We start from the raw sequence: 20810 nt of genomic DNA on the forward strand, positions 1-20810 counted from the left end.
CTTTGCTTGTCTTTCATTTTTAATTTTGGATTTGAGAGCTCAATAAGTTACTTACACCRTTTCTTTAAAGCAGTGGTAGGTAGATAAGTAATCCTTTGAGTTTGAGTAACTGGGTTTTATGCCATGTCACTAGATGTATACTAGGTTGTTGATGTTATGCACYTTATTTTAATATTTTTAATGCACTTAGTCAAAATATGAAAGCATTWAGCAATATGTGATGCAAGGTTTGTACCTAGCTCTTTTATAAAAATTACTATTTAGTTTTCCAAGGGACGCTTTCAGAAGTTATCACATCACATTTAGGATTCTTTGCTACTTTGATCTTACATATACATTAATGTTACAATATCATAATTTCAAAGTGATCTTATCATATGCTTAGTTTTCTCACCTGCAAAAATGTGTTGGAATCTCTTTTCTCACTTTTAATAATGTTTATCAACTCTCTGAGACAGAATCTGTCTCATCATTTGTGATAGTCTTGATAGTCTTGTTTTAGACTTCTAGACAGTGTCATTTGAGTATAAAACAGAAGGGTTTTCTGCCCAATGGMGTCTGCAGAGGAAAGTTCATGCTAACAGCAGTAAGCCTGTGAGACATGAGAGAGGAGGCATTTCTAAGGTGATTGAAATGGGAAGAAATACAGAGAGATAATTATTTCAAGAATTGGTGGTTTTCATGCTTGTTTGATCTGCAGCCTCTTCAGCCATTTTCTATTGGAGGTTTGGAAACAATAGAGTGAATTTCTCTCCTGATTGTAGATGTTTTCTATATTTTGGGATTCTATTATAAGTTGTATAGCTTATTTCTAAAAATCCAGAGATCCCAGACTGAACAAGATAAACCATTAAAAAGTGTTTATAAAAACCATTTGACTCCAATTCTAGATACAAAAACAGGAATTAAGCGTGGTGATTGGGACTAAGTGATATTTAAGTGATGTGTTGCCAGGGAAACAGAAATTAAAAAAAATAGCCTTGCCCTGGAGATGAGACATTGTTAACCAAATTGACTCCTTGATACCTATTACAAGTCATCCTTTTCATGAAATTAGTTGTTTTGTTATGGAGTTGCTTTAAAGCAGTGTATTTACTCCAGCCTATTAGACAAATGTTTCATGCTCTTTTTTGGTAGAGTATTTCACTCCATGCTATTGCATTACTTTATATTTAATCACACACTGAGATGTGTTTTACTGGAACTGATTCCCACTTCAAGTAGTTGCAGTTTTTTTGTAAATCCTGCATATACATTAAACAACATATAGTGACACTGTGATGATGTCATGCTTGGTAATTAAAGGTTCAGGATGACTTTGTTGAAATTTTTGATCTATATTAATGATTTACACCTACATATGAATAACTACTTTCATATTTTAGGATTATGAGGTGGTAGGAATGGTATACTGTGCATCAAGTTGACATTCATATGAATATTGTATTGCTTACTTTATGAAATGGTTTGTTTGAAGGGGAGAATTGGCATGATACATAAGTCAGGTGGATATATAAGGAGTGAAAAATAGTTATGAATATATAATCCTCTAGGTTTGGCTTTGAATTTCTGAAAGTTAACCTAGAACTGTCAGACACCATTATTTCCACTTACATTAGTAAGCTTCAGGGCTAAATAGCTGAAGGTTCACTGTCTCTGTTTTATTGTTGAATTTTTTAATCATTCAGCAAAATTTCATCTGAATTACATTAGAATTTTTAATATACTCTTTCTATATGAGTTTTGCAAAACAGTCTTCTTTGATCTACAGTGTTGAAATGTTTTCTGAATTTGAAAATTAATTTAAAATCTGCGGTTGCAGCAACAGTTTTCTTTAGCTGAGGGAACATCATTTGGTTTGAATCAGTCTACATAAGGATGGATAAAAAGGTGTTCAATAGTACCCTTATAGTTGTAAAACTAATGTAGCCAGCTGCTTGTCCATACTAATAAGTCCTGGAGACTAGTGCAGTTGATGTAAAGTTTCAAAAAAAGATTGTATGATAAATTATTAAAAATTGTAAACCCATTAATTAAATAATGTAGCCAAATTCTGTTATACTATTAATAATAGGATTCTTTTTATTGTACATACTTGGTTTTTTATTAAGTTTTTCATGTTACGTGTTTCATCTACATGGAGTTGCTTTTGAGGAGAAGGTTAAACTAGAGTTTGATCTGTGATTGGTCAAACTGCATCATTACTGTGTTCTTGGGCTTTTTGCAGGTGACATCCTTGTCTGAGGATGTGGCTGCTTTGGAGGCACAAGTAGACAGAATTACAAGGGAAAAGAATTCTCTAGTTAACCAGTTAGAAGAATCACAGAATCAGCTTGCATCTCATGAAACAGAGATGAACACGGTAAGCACATTTATGAATGACCATTGAGCTTGATTTTCCTTATCATTGTGACCTGAAAGAAGAGAATTTTACCTTCTCTGTTTTCTTCTGTTTTGRTAAGAAATGTGTGATATTCATCTCAATATCCCAGAGGCACTGCAACTATCCCAGTTGCAGGAGTCAAAAGATGATTTTATCAGCCTGCCAAGTCACCTTGTCATGCAGAAGCTAACTTTTCTACTTTGCAGCCTATGCAGGTCACTGTTTAAAACTCTGTTCCAGTTTAAACTCTGAGTTTCAGTTAGAATTGCATTTGGTCTGAGACAACACAGAAATCAAGTGTCCTTAACTGCTACCTGTCGGACATGCAGTGCTAGAATACAGGGAGTTATATCAAATCACTTGTTTCTCAAGTACTTTCCTTTAGACTTTGTATGTAACATACTGCAGAATTCAGTTCTATTGATAACATGCCTCTTRCAAAGTGATCTTTTTGTTAAGAATTACAGCCTAACATGGATCTAGTGTAGATGTATCACTCTTGGCTGCTTTCTTTTGCACGTTTCTCAATTAGAGGCTTAATGTGGGGTCRTAATAGGAAAAAGAGAATAATTTTTGTTACCTCTTAAAATGTCTATATTCCTTACCAATCCCAGGGCCCATCCTACCTCCCTAGTTAATTACAAGGATTTGAGGAGCAATTTATTCTTTGGGCCTCTTGAGATTCCTGGAGAGGTTGTCAACAGTTCCTGTCTTGCCCTACTGCCATGAGTGATAGAAAGAAGTTAAAGTATTGCAGAAAATTCACAGCAAAAAGTCATCCCAACTTACTAGAAACTTTAATATCATTTTAACTGAAAGACAAGTGAGTATTTTAAGAATGTGAGAATGATTTGATTTACCAGTTCTGAAACACGCTTCTGGTCTTTCAGGCTGGGTTCACAGATGAATAGCACCACTTAGAGGGATGAGGAGGTGGTGAAAGAGGCAGTAGGTACAAATATTCATTGGTCTAAAAAGAACAATTTTGTACCCTACCAATTTGAATTTATCTCTCAGGAGATGAGACTGTGGTTCCAGTCCCTGCTTCAGTTAATGTTAATACAATGTTGAATAGGTGGTCCTATTGCAATAGTCTGTGCTATGTTTGAACTGCACTGTCCTTAGAGATTGGAAAACTTCATCTGTGTCCCTGTACTAAACTCAGAAGTCTCAAAAATTCTGGAAGAACCTCCCAACCATTGAGCTGACAGGACTGTGCATCACCCTGACATTTTCATTGGCCATGAGACATCCTTGCTTGAATCTGACTCCCTGTTTCTGAACTCAGTTTGCTGTTATTAAAAACAGCAAAYAGCAAAACTTTTGTTTTGAGTTTTATCTGAAATATTGTTTTTCTTCATGCGCCAGAAGTCAGGGGTAGAAAATATGGAGTAAGGACCTATTTTCTTCATTCCTAAGGAGACTGAAAAATCCATTATTAGGACAGCACCATCTGCTGATTCTTCTGTGTTATTTGCTTTGTAGAGTGTATGGAGGAGCTGAAGCGAGAATTGCTGTATTTTTTAATTTCACTTGGAGGAAATGACATATTCATTTTGTTATATTTTTCACATAAAGGAAGGAGGAGGTTAAGAGTCAGGGTTTGCAAGCTATATGATTGCACCTCAAGATTATTTTAGTTGCATGTAATATTTTAGTGTTTAAAAAAATCTTAAGAACTTTGCCATTCTTCAGAGCATTTGCTGCTTTGTGTTATTTGCAGTGGCTAAATTCACAAGCTGTCCTTTGAATTTGTAAGCAATGCTACTTCTTAAAAGTTATGACAGTTGGTTTATTTTTTTCCTATAGTGATTCATTGCAGTATGCATTTTACTTTTTCCCTACCTTTTTTTTAAGGAGGAGAAAAAAAAAGTGAAAATGAGAAGACTAAAAAAGATAAATTAATTTGGGTTCTAGAATATGTGAGAATGTTTTTGAGAAGCACAGAGGATTGTAGCAGCAAATTAAAAGTGTGTGCATTTAAGGAGCAAGTGCTGAAAAGTATAAGCAAGGCAGAGAAGTAGAGTGAGTTGGAAAGAAAGTTGACTAAGAGGAGCTGTAAGTAAACACTTTTGCATTCTCATTAAGGAATGGGAATGTATTTGGTTGGTTAATTAAGCTGAAATGAACAGGCACAAATTGTAGGGGATAGCACAGGTTAAGGACAAAAAGGGGACTTGATAGAGAAATGGAAGAATAAACCTGCACAGCAGTGAAGTTATGTGTAAGGGATTAGTGATCTTTTGGTTTTGTTTTGTTACGTTTTGTTTTTTTTTATTTCTTTCACTATCTCCTCTGAATATACAGATACTCTGAAGCTGAGCTGCCAAGTGGAAAGGATTGAAGGGGTAATATACAAACTTGATTTTGAAAGGATTGAAGGGGTAATAACAAACTCCAACATCAGAGAATAATTGTCCTGTGCAGAAATGATTTCTTGAAATGTTGGTTTGACCCATTTCTTCTGGACCATGTATCTGTTTAAATTAGACTTCATTTTTGAAAGAATATATTTTCAGTTTGCAATAAATTTGTAGTGCTCTGATCAAACTTTGAAAATTACTGTTAATATTTAAACTATTTCTTTCTTAACAGGGTAAAATTGGCAAGTTAAGAAAATACACCTTTATTTAGGAGTGTGATAGATGCTTTACTTTCTAGATTTTGAAAGTGTTGACGTAGACTTCCTCGGGAYTTGACAGAGAATGAGAATAATATAGAATCAGCAACTGTTGTTTAACTGTCTTTAGTGATATATATTTACAATGTAAGTATTTATACTTAGCAATGTCTTGATACAAATATATTTGAATCTAGAAGGCTCTGCACGTTCCAGAGTTAATGGCTACGTATAGAATTCTCATCCGCCTTTCTATGTAAAAACATTTACCATTTGTAGACCTAAAAGAACTGTAAATWAAAAATATGTTGCATTTCACTGACCTGTAGAGGGCACCAAAAGATTTAATTGCAAACCCTGGTCTATGGATTCTTCAAGCTACAGATCATGTTGTCTCTGTAATCTAACAGGTGTGTGGAGAAATGCGCTATCAGTTGAATCAAACCAAAATGAAGAAGGATGAGGCAGAAAAGGAGCTCAGAGAGTACAGAACAAAAACTATAAGGGAGCTTGAAATTAAGGACCAGGTAAGAGACAATACTGCTATCACTTTGCAGTTATTAGTAGACTAAGTAGGGTTTTTTCAGAAGCTGGAATGATTCATTTTTCTAATAGTGGTCATTTATTACTGTTAAATGGTTTCTAAATTAATGGCAAAAAGCCAGCTTTTACTGCTAAATAAATACCTCTTGGTTATCTTAATMGTGTTTTCAGCCCTAGTATGTTCAGTTTTGCGCATCACTCATTCCATGCTTTCATATAGAATTACTCTATCATATTTCTCATACAAGCTACTTAAATTCTATATACTGTATACATGTGTTTATACACTTCTTCTCACTAATAAATCCACACATAATTACCTATACATGCAGCCTAACAAAACATTAAAGACTAAGCATAACCTAATAATACCAAAAATGAAAATCATTTATMTTCCAATTTATTTAAAGATTCAGGGTTAATGAATGCTGGAATTCATAGAAAAGTTTAAAAAAACAAAACCAAACCAACAGTAACCTTCTAGAAAAAAATAACTGTAAAAAAATTCCACTTGGTATTAAGTACTGCTTATCTAAAACTGGATTTTATAATAATACAAAAGCCAGTATATGCTTTAAAGTTAATCTGTGAGAAAACATCCCATGCAGTAAGAAAGATTATTAGAGTAACCTGCAACATACTTGGCAAACAGCTTGAACAGGTGTAATCTGCATCCTTTGAAGTGCCCTTTTTCTTGAGGTTCTATCCATTTTTCTCTAGGATTTCAAACTTTCAATATTTCTTCATAAGTTGTGTTTTGCACATAACAGTCTTCTGAATACACAGATATATAAGACAATGATTTTTTAATATGCTTTTTGTTATTTAAACAGCCTATCAGGTTTTGAATCATTCTTTGTCTTGTCAATAACTGAACAAATCATTCCCTGTATAAGAATATAAGAATATATAAGAATATATGTAGGGGAAAAAGTAAGTATTTCTAAAATTAAATTTTTAATTACCAGTTCCTCAAAAGCTTCATGTAGGACAGTAAGTTTATTAACTTAATAGTACTAACTTAGTCTGGAAGCAATAACAATTCAAGTTATAATGAAAATGTATGTAAAATCCAAAGGATGAGCTCATTAGGTGAAATAACCCTTCAACATGTCTAGAAAACCATACAGCACAGAAGAAGAGAGGTCTTAAAGCATTCTTTTATCAAGGTTTGCTTTTTTTTTCACTCATGCATCCTTTAGGCCTAAGGACACTGAAAAACAAAAAACAGGCTTGTCGTCTGTGTCTTGACAGATATCACAGATAAAAGAGTTGGCATAATCTTGGCATACAAATAAAACATGATGTGTTTAATAAGATACTTGAAGAAGTATCTTGGATTTTAAATCCGGTTCTCCAACTTGCTTGAGGATTGCCTTTTGAACAAATTACAAAATTTAACAAAGTATTTTACTCACGTATTGACATACTGATATTTTAATCAGTGTGGCGCTGAATAGACTGAAATATGGTGTTTTATAATTTGATATAAAGTGAAGTGATGTGAGGGAGAGTTATTGCAAGCAAAAATTATTATATAATAAGATCAAGATTAGATAGTAATTTTGTTATTATATTGTTCAAATATGATTGTTGGTTCCACCAAAAGAGGAGCACAATCAATTTTAAAATTCTCAGACTCACTATCTAGCAGCTGGTTTATAGCTGTGGCTGCAGCAATGCAAAAATTTCTGTGTAGGTCCTAGGATTATTTACCATGTTCAAAGGCAACCCAAGAAGAGTGTTAGTACATTTTTGCCTTATTCTGTTGTTGTTGCTGGTTGGCTGGGGATTTTTAAATCAAATTGTAATAAATGTTAACAAGTTACTGGAAATTATTTTATTTACAAAAAATGAAAACAGTTCAATTGCAACTATCTTTGTATTCAAATAAAACCTGAAATATATTTTCTTATATGGCACTGAATAGCAAACAATAATTGTTCTTTGGTCTCTCAGCCATGACCTGACCTTCTGGCTACGAGACAGAGCTGATACCTTCCTTGGCCACCATCTGTTCATAATAAATACTTTTTTTTTTTTTTTTTTAAAGTAGAGAGACAATAATGTATGAGTATTTTCACACTATCCTGTATTAAATTATGGGTTTTTTTTTCTTTTAAAAGCAAAGAATCATGTTTTGGATTGTCTTTTAACACATTGAGACAAGTTTACTGTTTCTTGAGGTATAATTGTATTTTTAATTGTAGTGTGAATAAATTTTAGTTTTGAAGATATTTTTGAGTTTATATRTAGTGATTTTTAAAAAGGGATTTAAATTATTCAGGTGTGTCAGAATGGGCAGAAAGCTCCATATGTGTAATTTAGGATCACCAGATACATATACCTGTATGTCAAGTAAATACAGGTTGCTATTTATCATATGCTGGTATTTATAAATCTTATGCAAAATTGAATTTTTATCATTTAGGAGACTTAAAGGGCATATATATCTTTGATCTTACTCTCTTTTATCCTAGTATCTTTTTTCCTGTCTTTATTGTTCAGTTCAGGACTAATACCCACGTGTCAATATCTGTTTTAACTGCCTGTTATTAACATTTTACATGAGTATTTTGTAAAAMTTAAGAAGCAGTGAGTAATGTTACTGTTTAAATTGAATAGCTGTTTTGTAATATCATCCATCATGATCCTGATTAACATCAGGTTTATGGAGGGAGGTGGGGGGAAAGACATGTACCACACAGTTTCTTTACACAAAAACCACATCTGTTCATGTGGTCCGATATGTTGTAAAGTAGCATAACCTACTGCCCTCTCTTTTTCTTGCTCAGCCCTCCCATTGTGGAYGTAGCTGTGTGAAATAACAGTGCTTTACTTAATACTTTTACTGCTAAGGAACAAGCTTTATAAATTATATGAATATAATGCCTTCATGGCAGTTAACTGTGTCCACACTAGGGGTTGTACTAGCACAGCTATATCAGAGAAAAGTCACGCCCTAACCTAAATTGCTGTTATTAGAACAAAAATTGTGTGGCATATTCGACACAGCRGGGCTTCACTTTTATAATACTTTTTTTTTTGTTAATTTGTAAGCACTGCATGGCATAATTTATGCACTTTAACAGAAATCATACTTCTGACACACTATTAAATTGTTCCTCAGATAGCATCACTTGCTCTTTTCTGCTCTGCCTTATAAAAATATAAATGAAATTCACTACTAATAATTTGCTTTCTGTTTGTCTGAAATTATTTATATTTGGCTTATAAAATCTTGCAAGCTTCAGCATGTAGAATTTAAACAGTTTTTAATATTGGTTTTTGCAGTCCAGGCCAATTTGGGCGTCATCTTTATTAGACAGTTCTTACCAGTACCATTGCTCCACTGGGAGCTGTGGTATCCTTATAATAAAATAATAGGACATGTTATATTTAACTCCAGAAACTAACTGCAGTTTTTCAATTTTTTTTATCATGTTTCTGTGAAATCAAATACTTTGTGTAGAAATAAATCCAAGCTAGTGATCTTAACCTGTAAAAAAAGTCTTTAAATTTGGGCAGATATAGTTTGAAGTGGGGGATTACAGAATTCAATTGCCTACCTTGTAGGTGACAGAATTAAAAGCTCCAGAAATACTKTACTAAAACCCACAGATTTTTAAGAGTTACTGGCATGGCAGTTCATGAGTCCAAATAAAAAGAATTTGAGACTCACTGACATGCACAACCTATGCAGATAGGAAAARCTATACACCGAAGTATTTTTGTGCAGTATGACAGAATTTAAATGATGCCTMGGTACATTATAGACTGACAATTTTGCAGACAAATAAAAATCTGGCAAAATTGCAATCCAAAATCATTTGCCAAAGGGTATTTTGGGAATGTTTATCTCATTTGTCATAAATCCGTGATTTATAGTAACCTAATATAGACATTATAAGAGGAGAGATTACTGACTCTGTCTTCATAAAAATAATTCTGGCCAAGAATTTGGGTATATATCCTGGAAAAGCTTCAGTGTCCAAAGCAAGACCAGTAACACCTTCTAAAGACCCYGATTCACTGAAATGTCTTATTATGAATGGATATCAAGCTTTAAAATACAAGAGTTTTCACAAACTGTGGCATTCAGCATATCACCAGATGTTTTGAAACTTGCAAGTTTTAATAACTGGTAAAGATGGATTAGTATTATGTGTTATATGTGTTCTAGTAACAGTCCTATAGCTGATATTCTGTTTCCCCATTAGTAATAAAGATGCTCTGGAAATTCTGTTTTGAATAGAAATTCTATTAAATCAGTAAACATATACTCGAGTCATATTTGGTGGAGAGAAAACCCCAAAATTCAGAAGAYAGCTTGAAACTCTAAGCTATCTGAAATTTTCTCACCTGACCTTGAGTGTAATGGTCTTAAAAGTAGCAAATTCAAATTGCTTTTGAACAAGAAAGCATTAAGGAAATGTGGTAACCTTTACTCTAACTGAACTCTCTCTAATGAATAATTTTGTGTTGTGGGCATTCAGTGCATTAATTTGCAAATTAATAAATAAGCTCATATCAAGATTTTTGAGGAAGACATTGACCTACAACCCTGCAGTATATATAAAAAATGTTTAATTACAGTTATAATATGACTGCTGCTGCTCTGCTATGCCACAGCTTTCCTCCGTCAGCCATCCATTCCTCAAGGATCAGTGGCATGAGCAGCCTTCATTAAATCCTGTCTATTTCCTTAAGAAAAATCCTTGGGATTAGGATTCCCCATAGTAGACGTTTTTGTACTGACTTGTCAGCATTTTCTGTATTGGTCTGCTTCCCCTAAGCATCTGGTCTGCTAAGAGGAATAACACAGGATCAGGATTTTCTTGTTCATAGGTGTAGTTGCCCATGTAACCTTGATCCATGTTYTGTCATCCATAGTGATGTCACCACAGTATATGGAAAGAGAAAATTGTTTATGTGCATTAAACATTATTACAAGTAGGAAGAGTAGGAGAGGAAATCACATCCCTTGATTCAGTGGTGTGCATACTTAAATAAATACTTGGTTTGTGCTGGTTTTTTTTTCTTCTCTTACTAGAAAAGATGGTTGTTTTATCAATAGTCATTGTGTCAACAATCAGAAGAAAARGAGTGCAGAAGTCCCTATCATTTGTCAGTTGTTTTTGCATAGGTTTTCTTTTCAGCTTAATGCTGTCCAGGAAGTAAGAACTAATCTCACATCAGTAGTCTTAAATAGTGTTTGAAAGAATAAAAGGAACCGGTTTTGTTCTCTCCTGTTTTTCAGTAATGAAGTAGGTGTAATCTTCCCTTTCCTTCTTTCTGCATGCATCCTTYCTTTTCTGAAATTTTTATCAGCAAGTGAACCATATATTTTGCACCACCTCATTGTGCCCCATCTCCCCACAGTGCAATCCATTTATAAAAAAATCATCTTGTTCCACTGTGAACACATTCTTATCTCTGCTGGTGGCTGCTGAGCTAATCTGTAATACAGCAATGTTCTCTGTTAAAATGTGACTGTAGTAATCTCTGTGGGATTGGAAGTTTTATACCTGAAATAGTATTGCAGTTCAGATATTTTGGAAAATTAAAAGCAAATATTTTCATGAAAATGATGAGGTAAAATCCTTCAATAATACGTTTCAGCCATTCACTCCTGTCATTTCYCAGGGTATTTATCCACAGGGACCATGTTAGTCTTCAAGAGTTTGCACAAGGACAGACCTKTAAGACTATTTCTTAATTAAAAATATGAATGTGTGTCATAAATATATACTTTGCAACATAATTTTTTTCTTGTTCCAGCTAACAACTGCAGGTAGCAAGTTTGCTTCAGTGAGATTTAAAATCTGTTCTTCTAAAAGCATCCACCCTCCATGCTGTTCCCATGAAGTTCTTCCAGCACCCCTGATCTTCCTAGCAAACTGCAGGGTCCTGTCTCTCTTAATTCTCAGTCAATTTGGAAGCAGAGGGTTTGTKGCTGATGACCTTTGCTTATGTGATGGCTCTGCTCTTGAGGCTCTGCCTTTTAGTGGAGCACTCAAGGTCTGTGGTATTGCCAGGTGCCGTCACACTTTGCAGTACAAGTGGCAAAGGGGTCACAAAACTACTTGTCTTTGARGAATTCAGGAGTCCTACCAGATCAGGTTAGGATAGTAGGCATCCAAAAAATCACAGCCTGCTTTGCTTATGTAGACTATGTATTTGCTTTTTCCTCTGGTCTTTAGAGATCAATTGATTTGTGAGCCCGCCATACAGAAAAAAACTTTCCAGAAGARCCACATGTATTTATTTGAGTTACTTCTCATGTTTCTGCTCAGGCTACTTGCCTTTCCTTTTTCCTGTCAGAAGAAGTTTTCAGAGTCCTATTTTAGGCTAAATGATTTGTGGAATTTGTGGTAGTTCTTGTGTTTTTTGTGAATTAGTCTTAGAAAGAGGTGGTCTTTCTGTGAACTCTTTTCAGTCTTGTGTACATATTTGTATATTCTCACAGCTTTACAGTAAATCTTCCAGAAAAGAGGTTTTCCCTTTGAAACCACATGTAGCTTTCATAAGTGCCTTGTATCCTCCTTCAGACTGGAATTGGAAGCAGCAGTAATTCAAATAGAGTGCAAGAGAGAGAAAGCCATTGTTGGGATGTGGTGGGGATTAACCTTGTGATGGACTTTACTCTCTTTACAAAGTTGTATAATTCTTCAGATGCAATATGCTATGTCAGATGGCCATGCCTGGGAGGTTTGAGGTTTAGAGACCACTCTGAACCTAGAGTTGCTYGATTGATCTCAGGATTAGGATAGAAATGACTGCAAATGATCCCTGCTTCATATGGACTGACAGTAATCCAAAACACTTGAAATCATGCTACAAATCCCATATTGTTTTGTTGAGTTTAATTTAAAAAATAAATATTTAAGCAAATCTAATTAGTTCTGTCTCTGATTAATTAGTATATTATTAGGTATGGAAGGCAACATGGATTGAGATCAGAGTTAAATAGTGCAAACATTTCCTATCACTGGTACATATAGTAAATGTATGTGCAAAGCCATATTGGGGGCACTTCTTTGAAAGACTTGGTCCTGTGCACTCTCACTGGTCTCACTGCTTTGAAGGCTACTTTAGTAAATGAAGCTAAGGTCATGAGCATCATGGCCTGTTAAAAGTGTATTAATTTTAAGTCTGTGTATTTTTATAGATGTTGATTGCTTTTGGGGATGTACCTTCAAATACCAACCCACACAGTGATTATATTTCACTCTTTATTACTTTAGATTTTTTCTTCTATTTTTGATTCCATTTTATGCCTTTTTAGCCTTCTAATAAGGGTGGCAAATGAAGTATGAAAGAAAAAATATGAGTATTGTAAATCCACATGAATGTTTTCCTCTCCAGAATTAATTTTACTGCAGAATTTAGGCAATGATATAGTCAGTGCAGAATTTACTTTTAAGTTATACTGTGTATTGTTTTTACGTGATGTGTGAACATACTGGGATAGCAATTAATGTTATAAATCACTTAAGAATTAATTGGGGTTTATTTTTCATTTTATTGAAAGTCTTCTCAAGTTGTTTTTTGCATTTTCTTCAGAGTTCGAGTTCTTTTATCACCACTTAATCATTCTCATCTGTTAAAAAAAAGGATTTGTTTTTTTTTTTTGTCAGTTTGCTGTTATTAAAAATTCTATGAAAAATATCTGCTAGTTTGAAATTTAAAGTTGTATTTTTTGTATACAATAGAATTAACGTCATTATGGAAAAAATCATTATTTTAATCTTTAACTTGGCTGGTTTTGAATGAAGTTATTATTTCATTTAATCAGATTTTACAGAGATAGAGATGTCTAGTTAATTAAAAAGCACATTTTTGCAACATGCCTAAGTGTTGTTAGGCGAAGATAATGTCACATAGGTTATGTAGTGTATATTTGAGGATTGATTCAGTGTTTGAGAAATCATCTTTTATGCTTTCCAGTAAGTCGCATTTATGGCACTGAATGAGTATCTCCAGTGTGTTCCCCTAAAATGCGTTGTGAAAATCTGAAGATAATTTTTAAATGCATCACAAACTAATTAATGAGAAGTGAAACACTCAAGTGCTTCAAGAAAAGATACACAAGGATCCTATATGCTCCAAAGTGAAAAAATTCTAATATAAAAGGTGGTTGGTGGTAATACTGGAAAAAGAGTAACTGATTTAGAATRAAATTTTRCTGCAGTGATACTTCACCAGTACCTTATTTTTTGTTTAAGTAAAACTTTTGTGTAACTGAGCTGAATATGAATACGGAACAGTGCTAATGTGTTTCAGCTTAATAATAACGATGTTTCTCCTACTGAGGTTTAGCCTGCCATCTTTCCATGGCAAAGTGCCTGTTAATATTCCTGGGAGTCTGGGCAACTGCAGAACAAGACATATTAAATAGTACTTTTGAAATTATGTGCAGAAGTAATAAGAACATTAAAGTTGCAGAGTTAAGCACCAGAAGTTGCCTGTTCTAACCTTAATGTAGTCTTGTTGTACGTATACATTATGATAATTCTGTTCCTTGTTATACTGAAAATCTGTTTCAGATTTTCTTAAATGCAAGATTGTCATCTGTCTTTTTGCAGTTCTGTGCTCCATCTCTTGTCTCTCACATACATTGAAAAGTTAAGTACCTTGAAGAAATAACTTTCTGATCATGTGGTGAAAAGCTGTATCACAGGTGATAGGCACTGAGGGATCAAATTAACACTGCATGAGAAACAGAGCTGTCAGCAAAATGCTTTAGTTGGTCGTTTGTTTCTGTTTCTGTCCCTAGAATTGCACTGGGGCCTGGGTAGCAGCTACAGAACTGCTTGCAGCTTCCTGATAGAAGAAACAGTAACTGAAGTAACACGAAAATTAGTCCGATTGGTTTGGGAAAAATGCTGCTGATAAGGTTCCCTGCAGGAACAGTGAAGAAGATTCACTGATTCTGTAATTCCTCTGTAGATTAAATTCTGATTATACTATGATAACCCAACGATGGACTAGACTTGACATAGTTCAGAATTCAGGACAGAGTGTATTTGTGAGACTATTATTACTGGCAGGACAGAGAAGAGGGTTGGTTTTTATTGTATGAACCTGTCTCAGATTCTCAGGGTTCATGTTTCAAACTATTACCTGAGTTTTTAAACCAAAGTATCATGTAGTATTCAGAGTATGTTTTCAGCCTGTTTATGTGGCTCCTACCAAATTGTTTTGAATGAAATTTTTTTGGTATTTCAAAAAGAATAATTTAGTTGATAAGCCTAAATATAACTGGATTAKTTATTTCTGAATTGCTGTTAACATGTTTTCTTGGGTGGCACTTTTCTAATGGGTGCCATTCCTTTCTTATGAGATTGTTTGTTCTTTCTGCCATGGTCATTACCAGAATTGTTGTGTAGAATTCCTACTTTTCATATAGCTCATGCTGCAAGTGCCTCCAAACATTGGTATTTAAAGTTATTTATGTATGTCTGTATATACCTACACACATGCACAAGGATATGTATGCATGTGTGCATGATTATGTAAAGGAGATGATACTGAATTTTGGAATTACTGATGATAGTAGCTCAAGTAAACTTGTTACTCAAGCCCCATGTTTGTTTTCTTGAGACTTTTAATAGAAATTATAAGACACCTGTAATTGTAAGATCGTGACATGAAGTGACACTTCCCTATCTGAGAATTTCCCCTGCGCTTTCATGATGTTCTTGGGTTCAGCCCTGAAGGTTCAACATCTGGCTGATGGGAAAAGAAACATTTTCACCAGAGGTTCTTGCACTTGGAATTTGCTTCCTTCTGTGGGTCTGTGTCAAAACCTGACTGAGCCTGTTTAACTCGAGGCAATGGTGTAAAGCCCATCTGTTCCTTGAAACTTTCCCTGAAGGAGTGATCTAGAGTGTATTTATGTTCTCAGCTGTGGTTGTGCTTTTTATAAGTACTTAGTTGATGCTTTTGGACTAATTTGTGGTATGGGTTTGTTTAAAGGTATGCTGAATGGATGTATTTTAAAGCAAATTTTAGAAATGTGCAGAACTTTCCTATCTTTAAGTTGTAAAGACAATGGAGAGCTCACGTCCCTGTTTGCTATGAATGGAGAAATAACATTTATGAACTGCTACAGTTAAGAAGAATAGAGAACCCACTGAGATTTTTATTTAAAATATGCAGAAATCCATGAAAAGTGAAAAATGCAAAAGCATACATAATTTACTATCTTTGATCACCTGATTTTAAAATATTCTGTCAGTGTAATAGGTTGTTACAGTCTTTAGAAGGGAAAAGTATTAATTTTATAGTTAGTTTTACTATCTTTTCATTTGAACTTGCAATTCCCAATATCATTTGGTAGRAGGTGCATGTGATAAAGCAAACCTTTGTTGAATGCTCTTGGGGTAAAAAAGTGTACAGTTAAGTAGCAAAATTAAAAATGAAAAAATCCCCAACACTTTGAAATGGTTTTTTTGATGAAGAGATTGTATTTGTCTGACAGCATACTTAATGGAAGTAGTGTAAGTTAAAATTTTTATGGAAGAAAAGAGACGACATTGCTATGAAGGTGCTTCAAATGTTTGTATTGGAGTGGGGCTTATTCATTTGTTTTTGTAGGATGTTTGAATGAATGATTACATTAAATAAAGAGGATACTGCATCTTGTCTACATGAGGAAGCTATCACAAATAAGCTTTGGTATGAATTAAAATATAATAGTCATTCARCACTAACTCCTTATCTGAACAATATTATTCTATACTTCAAATGACCTTTCACAGTTTAGTTGACTGAAAAAAATGCAAGTTCCCTCCAGCCTCAATGACAAATAAATATTTATGTAGGGACTTAGTGCAGAACAGTTACTACATGATAAAATTACATTGTCAGCTTATTCTGTACTCTACTAGCCTTCTTAAAAGAAACCTTAGGGCAAAGTATAATATTGTATTACAGATCTATTCCTACAGGTTGTATGTAATATATGGACTTGATGCAAAATATATTATTTTTGAGACTTTTTTTTAAAAATGTTTAAATTGCTGACAATACAACTGAGATAACACAAATCTAGTATGTGTCACCGGAATTGAAGATGCTGGTCATCCAAACTTGACTATTGTTATTTGTAAAATAAATTAGTAGACTAATCAACTTAATCAAGTCCTTAATTATGGGATTAACAGCAGCTGGTGTGTTTAGGGTTCAGCTAGAAGTCACAAATCACTTCAATATTGGTAAATTCACAAAATTGCCTTTATCCTCTCATGTAATACTAGGTGACAAAACTAAATGTCCATTGTCATTGGCTATGTAATAGGCATTAAAAAAATTAAAATAAATTATCACACAAGCTAGCCTATGTCAATCAGCTTCTGAAGATGGCCACGGTTCCACTGTCTTTCTGGCTCTAACACGATGAATTGAGGCCACAAATGTGGAGCCTTTTCATGAGAAAATCAGAAGATATTTGAATACCTGTAACTCCTAAGCCACATGAACACAATGACATTGTATATTAGTGTGTTTAAATATGAGAGACATTTTGGCTTTGCATGAGAGTGTAATTTCAAATACTTTAAGCTGGTTGTTTTGCAGCTTTTACCAAGTTCAAAACCAGAAGTGTGCATTATTTTGGGGTGCTTTGATTACATTTTTTTGTCTTAAAATATATCTCTATGTATTTCTTAAACACGCTTTCTTTGCTTCTATAATTTTCTAAGAAAATAGAAAAACTGAGATTAGAACTGAATGGAAACAAACAGCGTTTGGAACAAGCCCAGCAGGATGTGACAAGAGCCAGAGAGGAGTGCCTAAAACTGACAGAACTGCTGAGTAAATCTGAGCACCAACTGCACCTCACCAGGTACCCCTTATCCTATTACATGCTGTAGTACCAATTTCATTCTGCTAATTTTTTGCCACAGGCTTCCCCACAGTTGTAGATATCTGCAGTCATTCACTACACGGGCAGCCCTCAGTCATGTTAGAAGTGGAGATTTGAATAAGTGAGTTATGAACTACAAAGTGAGTTATGAACTATGATTGATAGAAGTGAATTACTAGTGTGTGGAAGAGGCAAAGTTCAGCTCTGGTGATGAGGTGGCATGCTTCTAGGCAGGAAGGAGCAAGGGAGACTGCAGCTATATTTTTTTTCTATTGCTCTGCTTGATAGGACAAATATATTTGAAATGTTGTTTGAGACTGTAGTGTAGAACAGTACCTTCAAGCATAGGAGTTCTCATATTAATAACCTGAAATTTCTTCAGCAGAATGACCAGGAATATATTTATAAATGAACATAATCTTGTCTGTATGAGGTAAGCTCAAGGATGTGAGGAGGGTGTTAAAGTCTCTGCTCAGTGAAGACACAGTACAATGCAATGTGGGATGAGAGACTTCCCTTGAGGTTATCCGTCCTTGGGTATAGTTCCCAAAGCCTTTTGCTGCACTATTGTTTCTACACTACATATTTCTAGAAGACTCTGGAAGGTTGACATGCAAATTATTCATTGCAACTTGAGTTTTGGTAACTGCAGAATATTTTCCTTTTGCTCAGAAAATGCCATTGTCCAACTGTTTGCAGGCTTTTGGTTGTGTGTGTGTGGGTTTTTTTGTTCCATCACCCTTCTTCCCCCAAGAATGAACATCCAGAAACAAATCTGGCTGCTTTTACTCAGTACTTAAGGAAAAAAGTTAGTTTAAATTTTTCATGGGGGAGAAAAAAAATCTCAGATTTTTATCACTTAACAGAAGTCTGTGTGTTTATCCAAGTCTTGTACTTTTTGGACTTTGTGAGAATTCTGCCATTGAGTAAATGGAAATAAAATAGAGCCTTGTCTAAACTATTAAATTCAATGAATCATTTTTTTATTCAGCTAAATTTCTGTGTAATTCAGAGCACGGTTGTTTAACAGATGGAAGAAAGTACCACTCTAACAGCCTGTATTTAGAGAAAAAAATATGCTAGAGGTTAATGAACTTGAAAAAAGTTTTGGGTGAGTTGTTAAGATATCTAAAGTTTGGATTTAGCAGAACTTTATTAATAATGATTTGTTGTGATAGTTAACCAAATGGCTTTACCACGCTCCTTTTAGCAAAGGCTGATTATATGCAATAAAGCTCTGGATATCTTGGAGGAAATCTGACTAGCGAATTTATAATTTTTTTTTTGTAAAAACACTCAAAATGTAAAAATTAGGACTATTGCCTACTTTTACACAGTAAAGTGATTAAAGCTGGATACCTAACGTACATATGATTCAGGTAGCTTTTCAGTGTATAGTCTCTGACTCAATTTCTGAGATGAAAATCACTGGAGGCTGGGATGCAAATCCTGGGAACAGCATTTTGGGCAAATAATGCTCTTTGCTGGCCCTGTTCTCATATGATTTCACAGACACCTGCTTTTTTGAGACAGATGCTGAACTGACATGTCTTCTTTGACTTAGTGCAGACACTCTTCTTCAAAGTCCTGCTCTCTTGGGCATTTTTTGGTTGTTAGGGGTATTTTTGTTGGTTTGGGAGATTGATTGGTTCRTTGGGTTTTATTTTTTTGGGTCGGATTGGGTTTTTTTTGTAATACTTTGTATTTATGTTTGGCATCTCCTTTTAAGAATTGGAATGTTTTCTATGCTGACATGTATTTATTGGAAATTTTTTAATGTCAAGACACAGGAAATAGGTTCCAATCTTTCTTGACATTCCCCAAATTCTGTAACACTTTGTAGATTTTTGTGTTCTCTGTACACTTGTAGTATCTGTCTGCTTTCCAGGAATATGTTAGGTGATGTGCTCGTAGAAGAAGGGGAAAAAAGATATGAGCAATTCATTGCTCATGAACTGTTACCTGTTTTCCCCTTGAAYTTACATTCATAGGGCAGGGTTTGACATGTTCTTGCAGAGTCACCTGAGTTGTAGAGGAAAATATCTACTGAAATRAAACTCATCCTTAGCCTGTACTCTTTTTCTGCCTCTAGTTCACTTCCTGGTAGAACAGGTTTTTTGTGTTAGTGAAGGTATAGAGGTTGCATGTCTCTGATGGCACTAGTTTTGCATTTTGAACTCAGTGTGTTTTTCATGGATTGGTACATCCACAGTTGTTCAATGTAAATTATATTCACTTATGGTTTGCCTTCTTTTCTTTATTCCCTTCACCCAAATGGCAACTGTGTCGGTAAAAATACATAAAGGGTAGGGGTAATAGCAATCCTAAGGGGGTTGTAGACTCATTCACTGTGGCACTTGCCAAGGAAAACAGATTTTAAGCTCTAGAGTCCTGCCTGTGGGAGGTTGCTGCAGAAATTGTACTGATTTAGTGCATCTCTTGGGTATTCTGGCCTTGGCGTCGTCTTGCTGATTCTCTTCTTTTCAGGAGAGGACCAGCTGGTTCACTCCAAGTCTTCTCACAACGCTGGAGTTGAAGGAGGCCTGAACTGCTGTTACACCATTGTGGATAGTCTTTCTGTTGCTTTGCATGACCTGTCTGTGCTGTTCTGGCAGAAATTATAGGTAGCTGAGGGGAACTCAGCTATACAGAAAGAATTCTTTGTTTGTGTGAATTGCTCTATTACTAAGGATAAAAGCTTCACTAATCCACTGATTCTAAGTTTGGATGCTGCAAATAAATAGGATTATAAAATGAATACATGAACTTGGGATTTTAATGCACACAAGTGAGGTAATAAATGTATATGAATGGATTAAATGAGAAAAATCATTCATTCTGTGTCAAAATGAGAAAAAGAAAGAACTCTGCAAAATAGCACTCTTCTCCAGGAGTCCCACTTCTTTGTTGTATCCTAGTTTCCAGAACACTGTTGATTGATTAASAACTAAACAGCTTCTAAGTTAACAAAATGTACTTGTTAAAAATGCAGAAAAAAGGTTACAATTAGCTATTCTAAACCATTGCCACAAAGTTTAAAATTGCCTTTTCCTGTCACCTTTCTTCCTGGAGCAATATGTTGCTTAGAAATACTTGCTATTAACATGCACTTTCTGCTATTGAATCTAGTTAGTAATTCTAATTTATATGTCTTCAAAAAAATGGGGAAATACAGAACTTCTACTGTGCAGTTTTGCTTGTCAGTCATGTAACTTTGCAGATGTCACCGTGCTGTGAGACTGACCATGATAGTTTAAAGTTTTCTTGGGGGTTTCTTTTGCCCTAGTTTCAGCTTTGTGGTTACTGTAGTAGGAGAATCTTAGGAAATTAGTCCTTAAATCAATGTTAAATTGTTGTTAGTTTGGCAAGGTTAGGTCTTGCTAATGAAGCTT

General features: G+C 34.5%; 1 protein-coding gene across 1 annotated transcript in view; it reads left to right on the forward strand.

Annotated features, from left to right (window-relative positions):
* Positions 1–20810, forward strand: part of SDCCAG8 (SHH signaling and ciliogenesis regulator SDCCAG8) — a 107285-nt gene that overhangs the window by 22309 nt on the left and 64166 nt on the right. The window contains exons 11-13 of the mRNA XM_057389744.1: positions 2228–2362; positions 5414–5530; positions 17255–17397. Of these exons, the coding sequence (XP_057245727.1) occupies positions 2228–2362; positions 5414–5530; positions 17255–17397 (395 nt within the window). The remainder of the gene's footprint in view (positions 1–2227; positions 2363–5413; positions 5531–17254; positions 17398–20810) is intronic.

The sequence above is a fragment of the Malurus melanocephalus genome, unplaced genomic scaffold (assembly GCF_030028575.1).
Source record: "Malurus melanocephalus ecotype Western Australia unplaced genomic scaffold, MMel_1.1 scaffold_19, whole genome shotgun sequence".
NCBI classification, from domain to species: Eukaryota; Metazoa; Chordata; class Aves; order Passeriformes; family Maluridae; genus Malurus; species Malurus melanocephalus.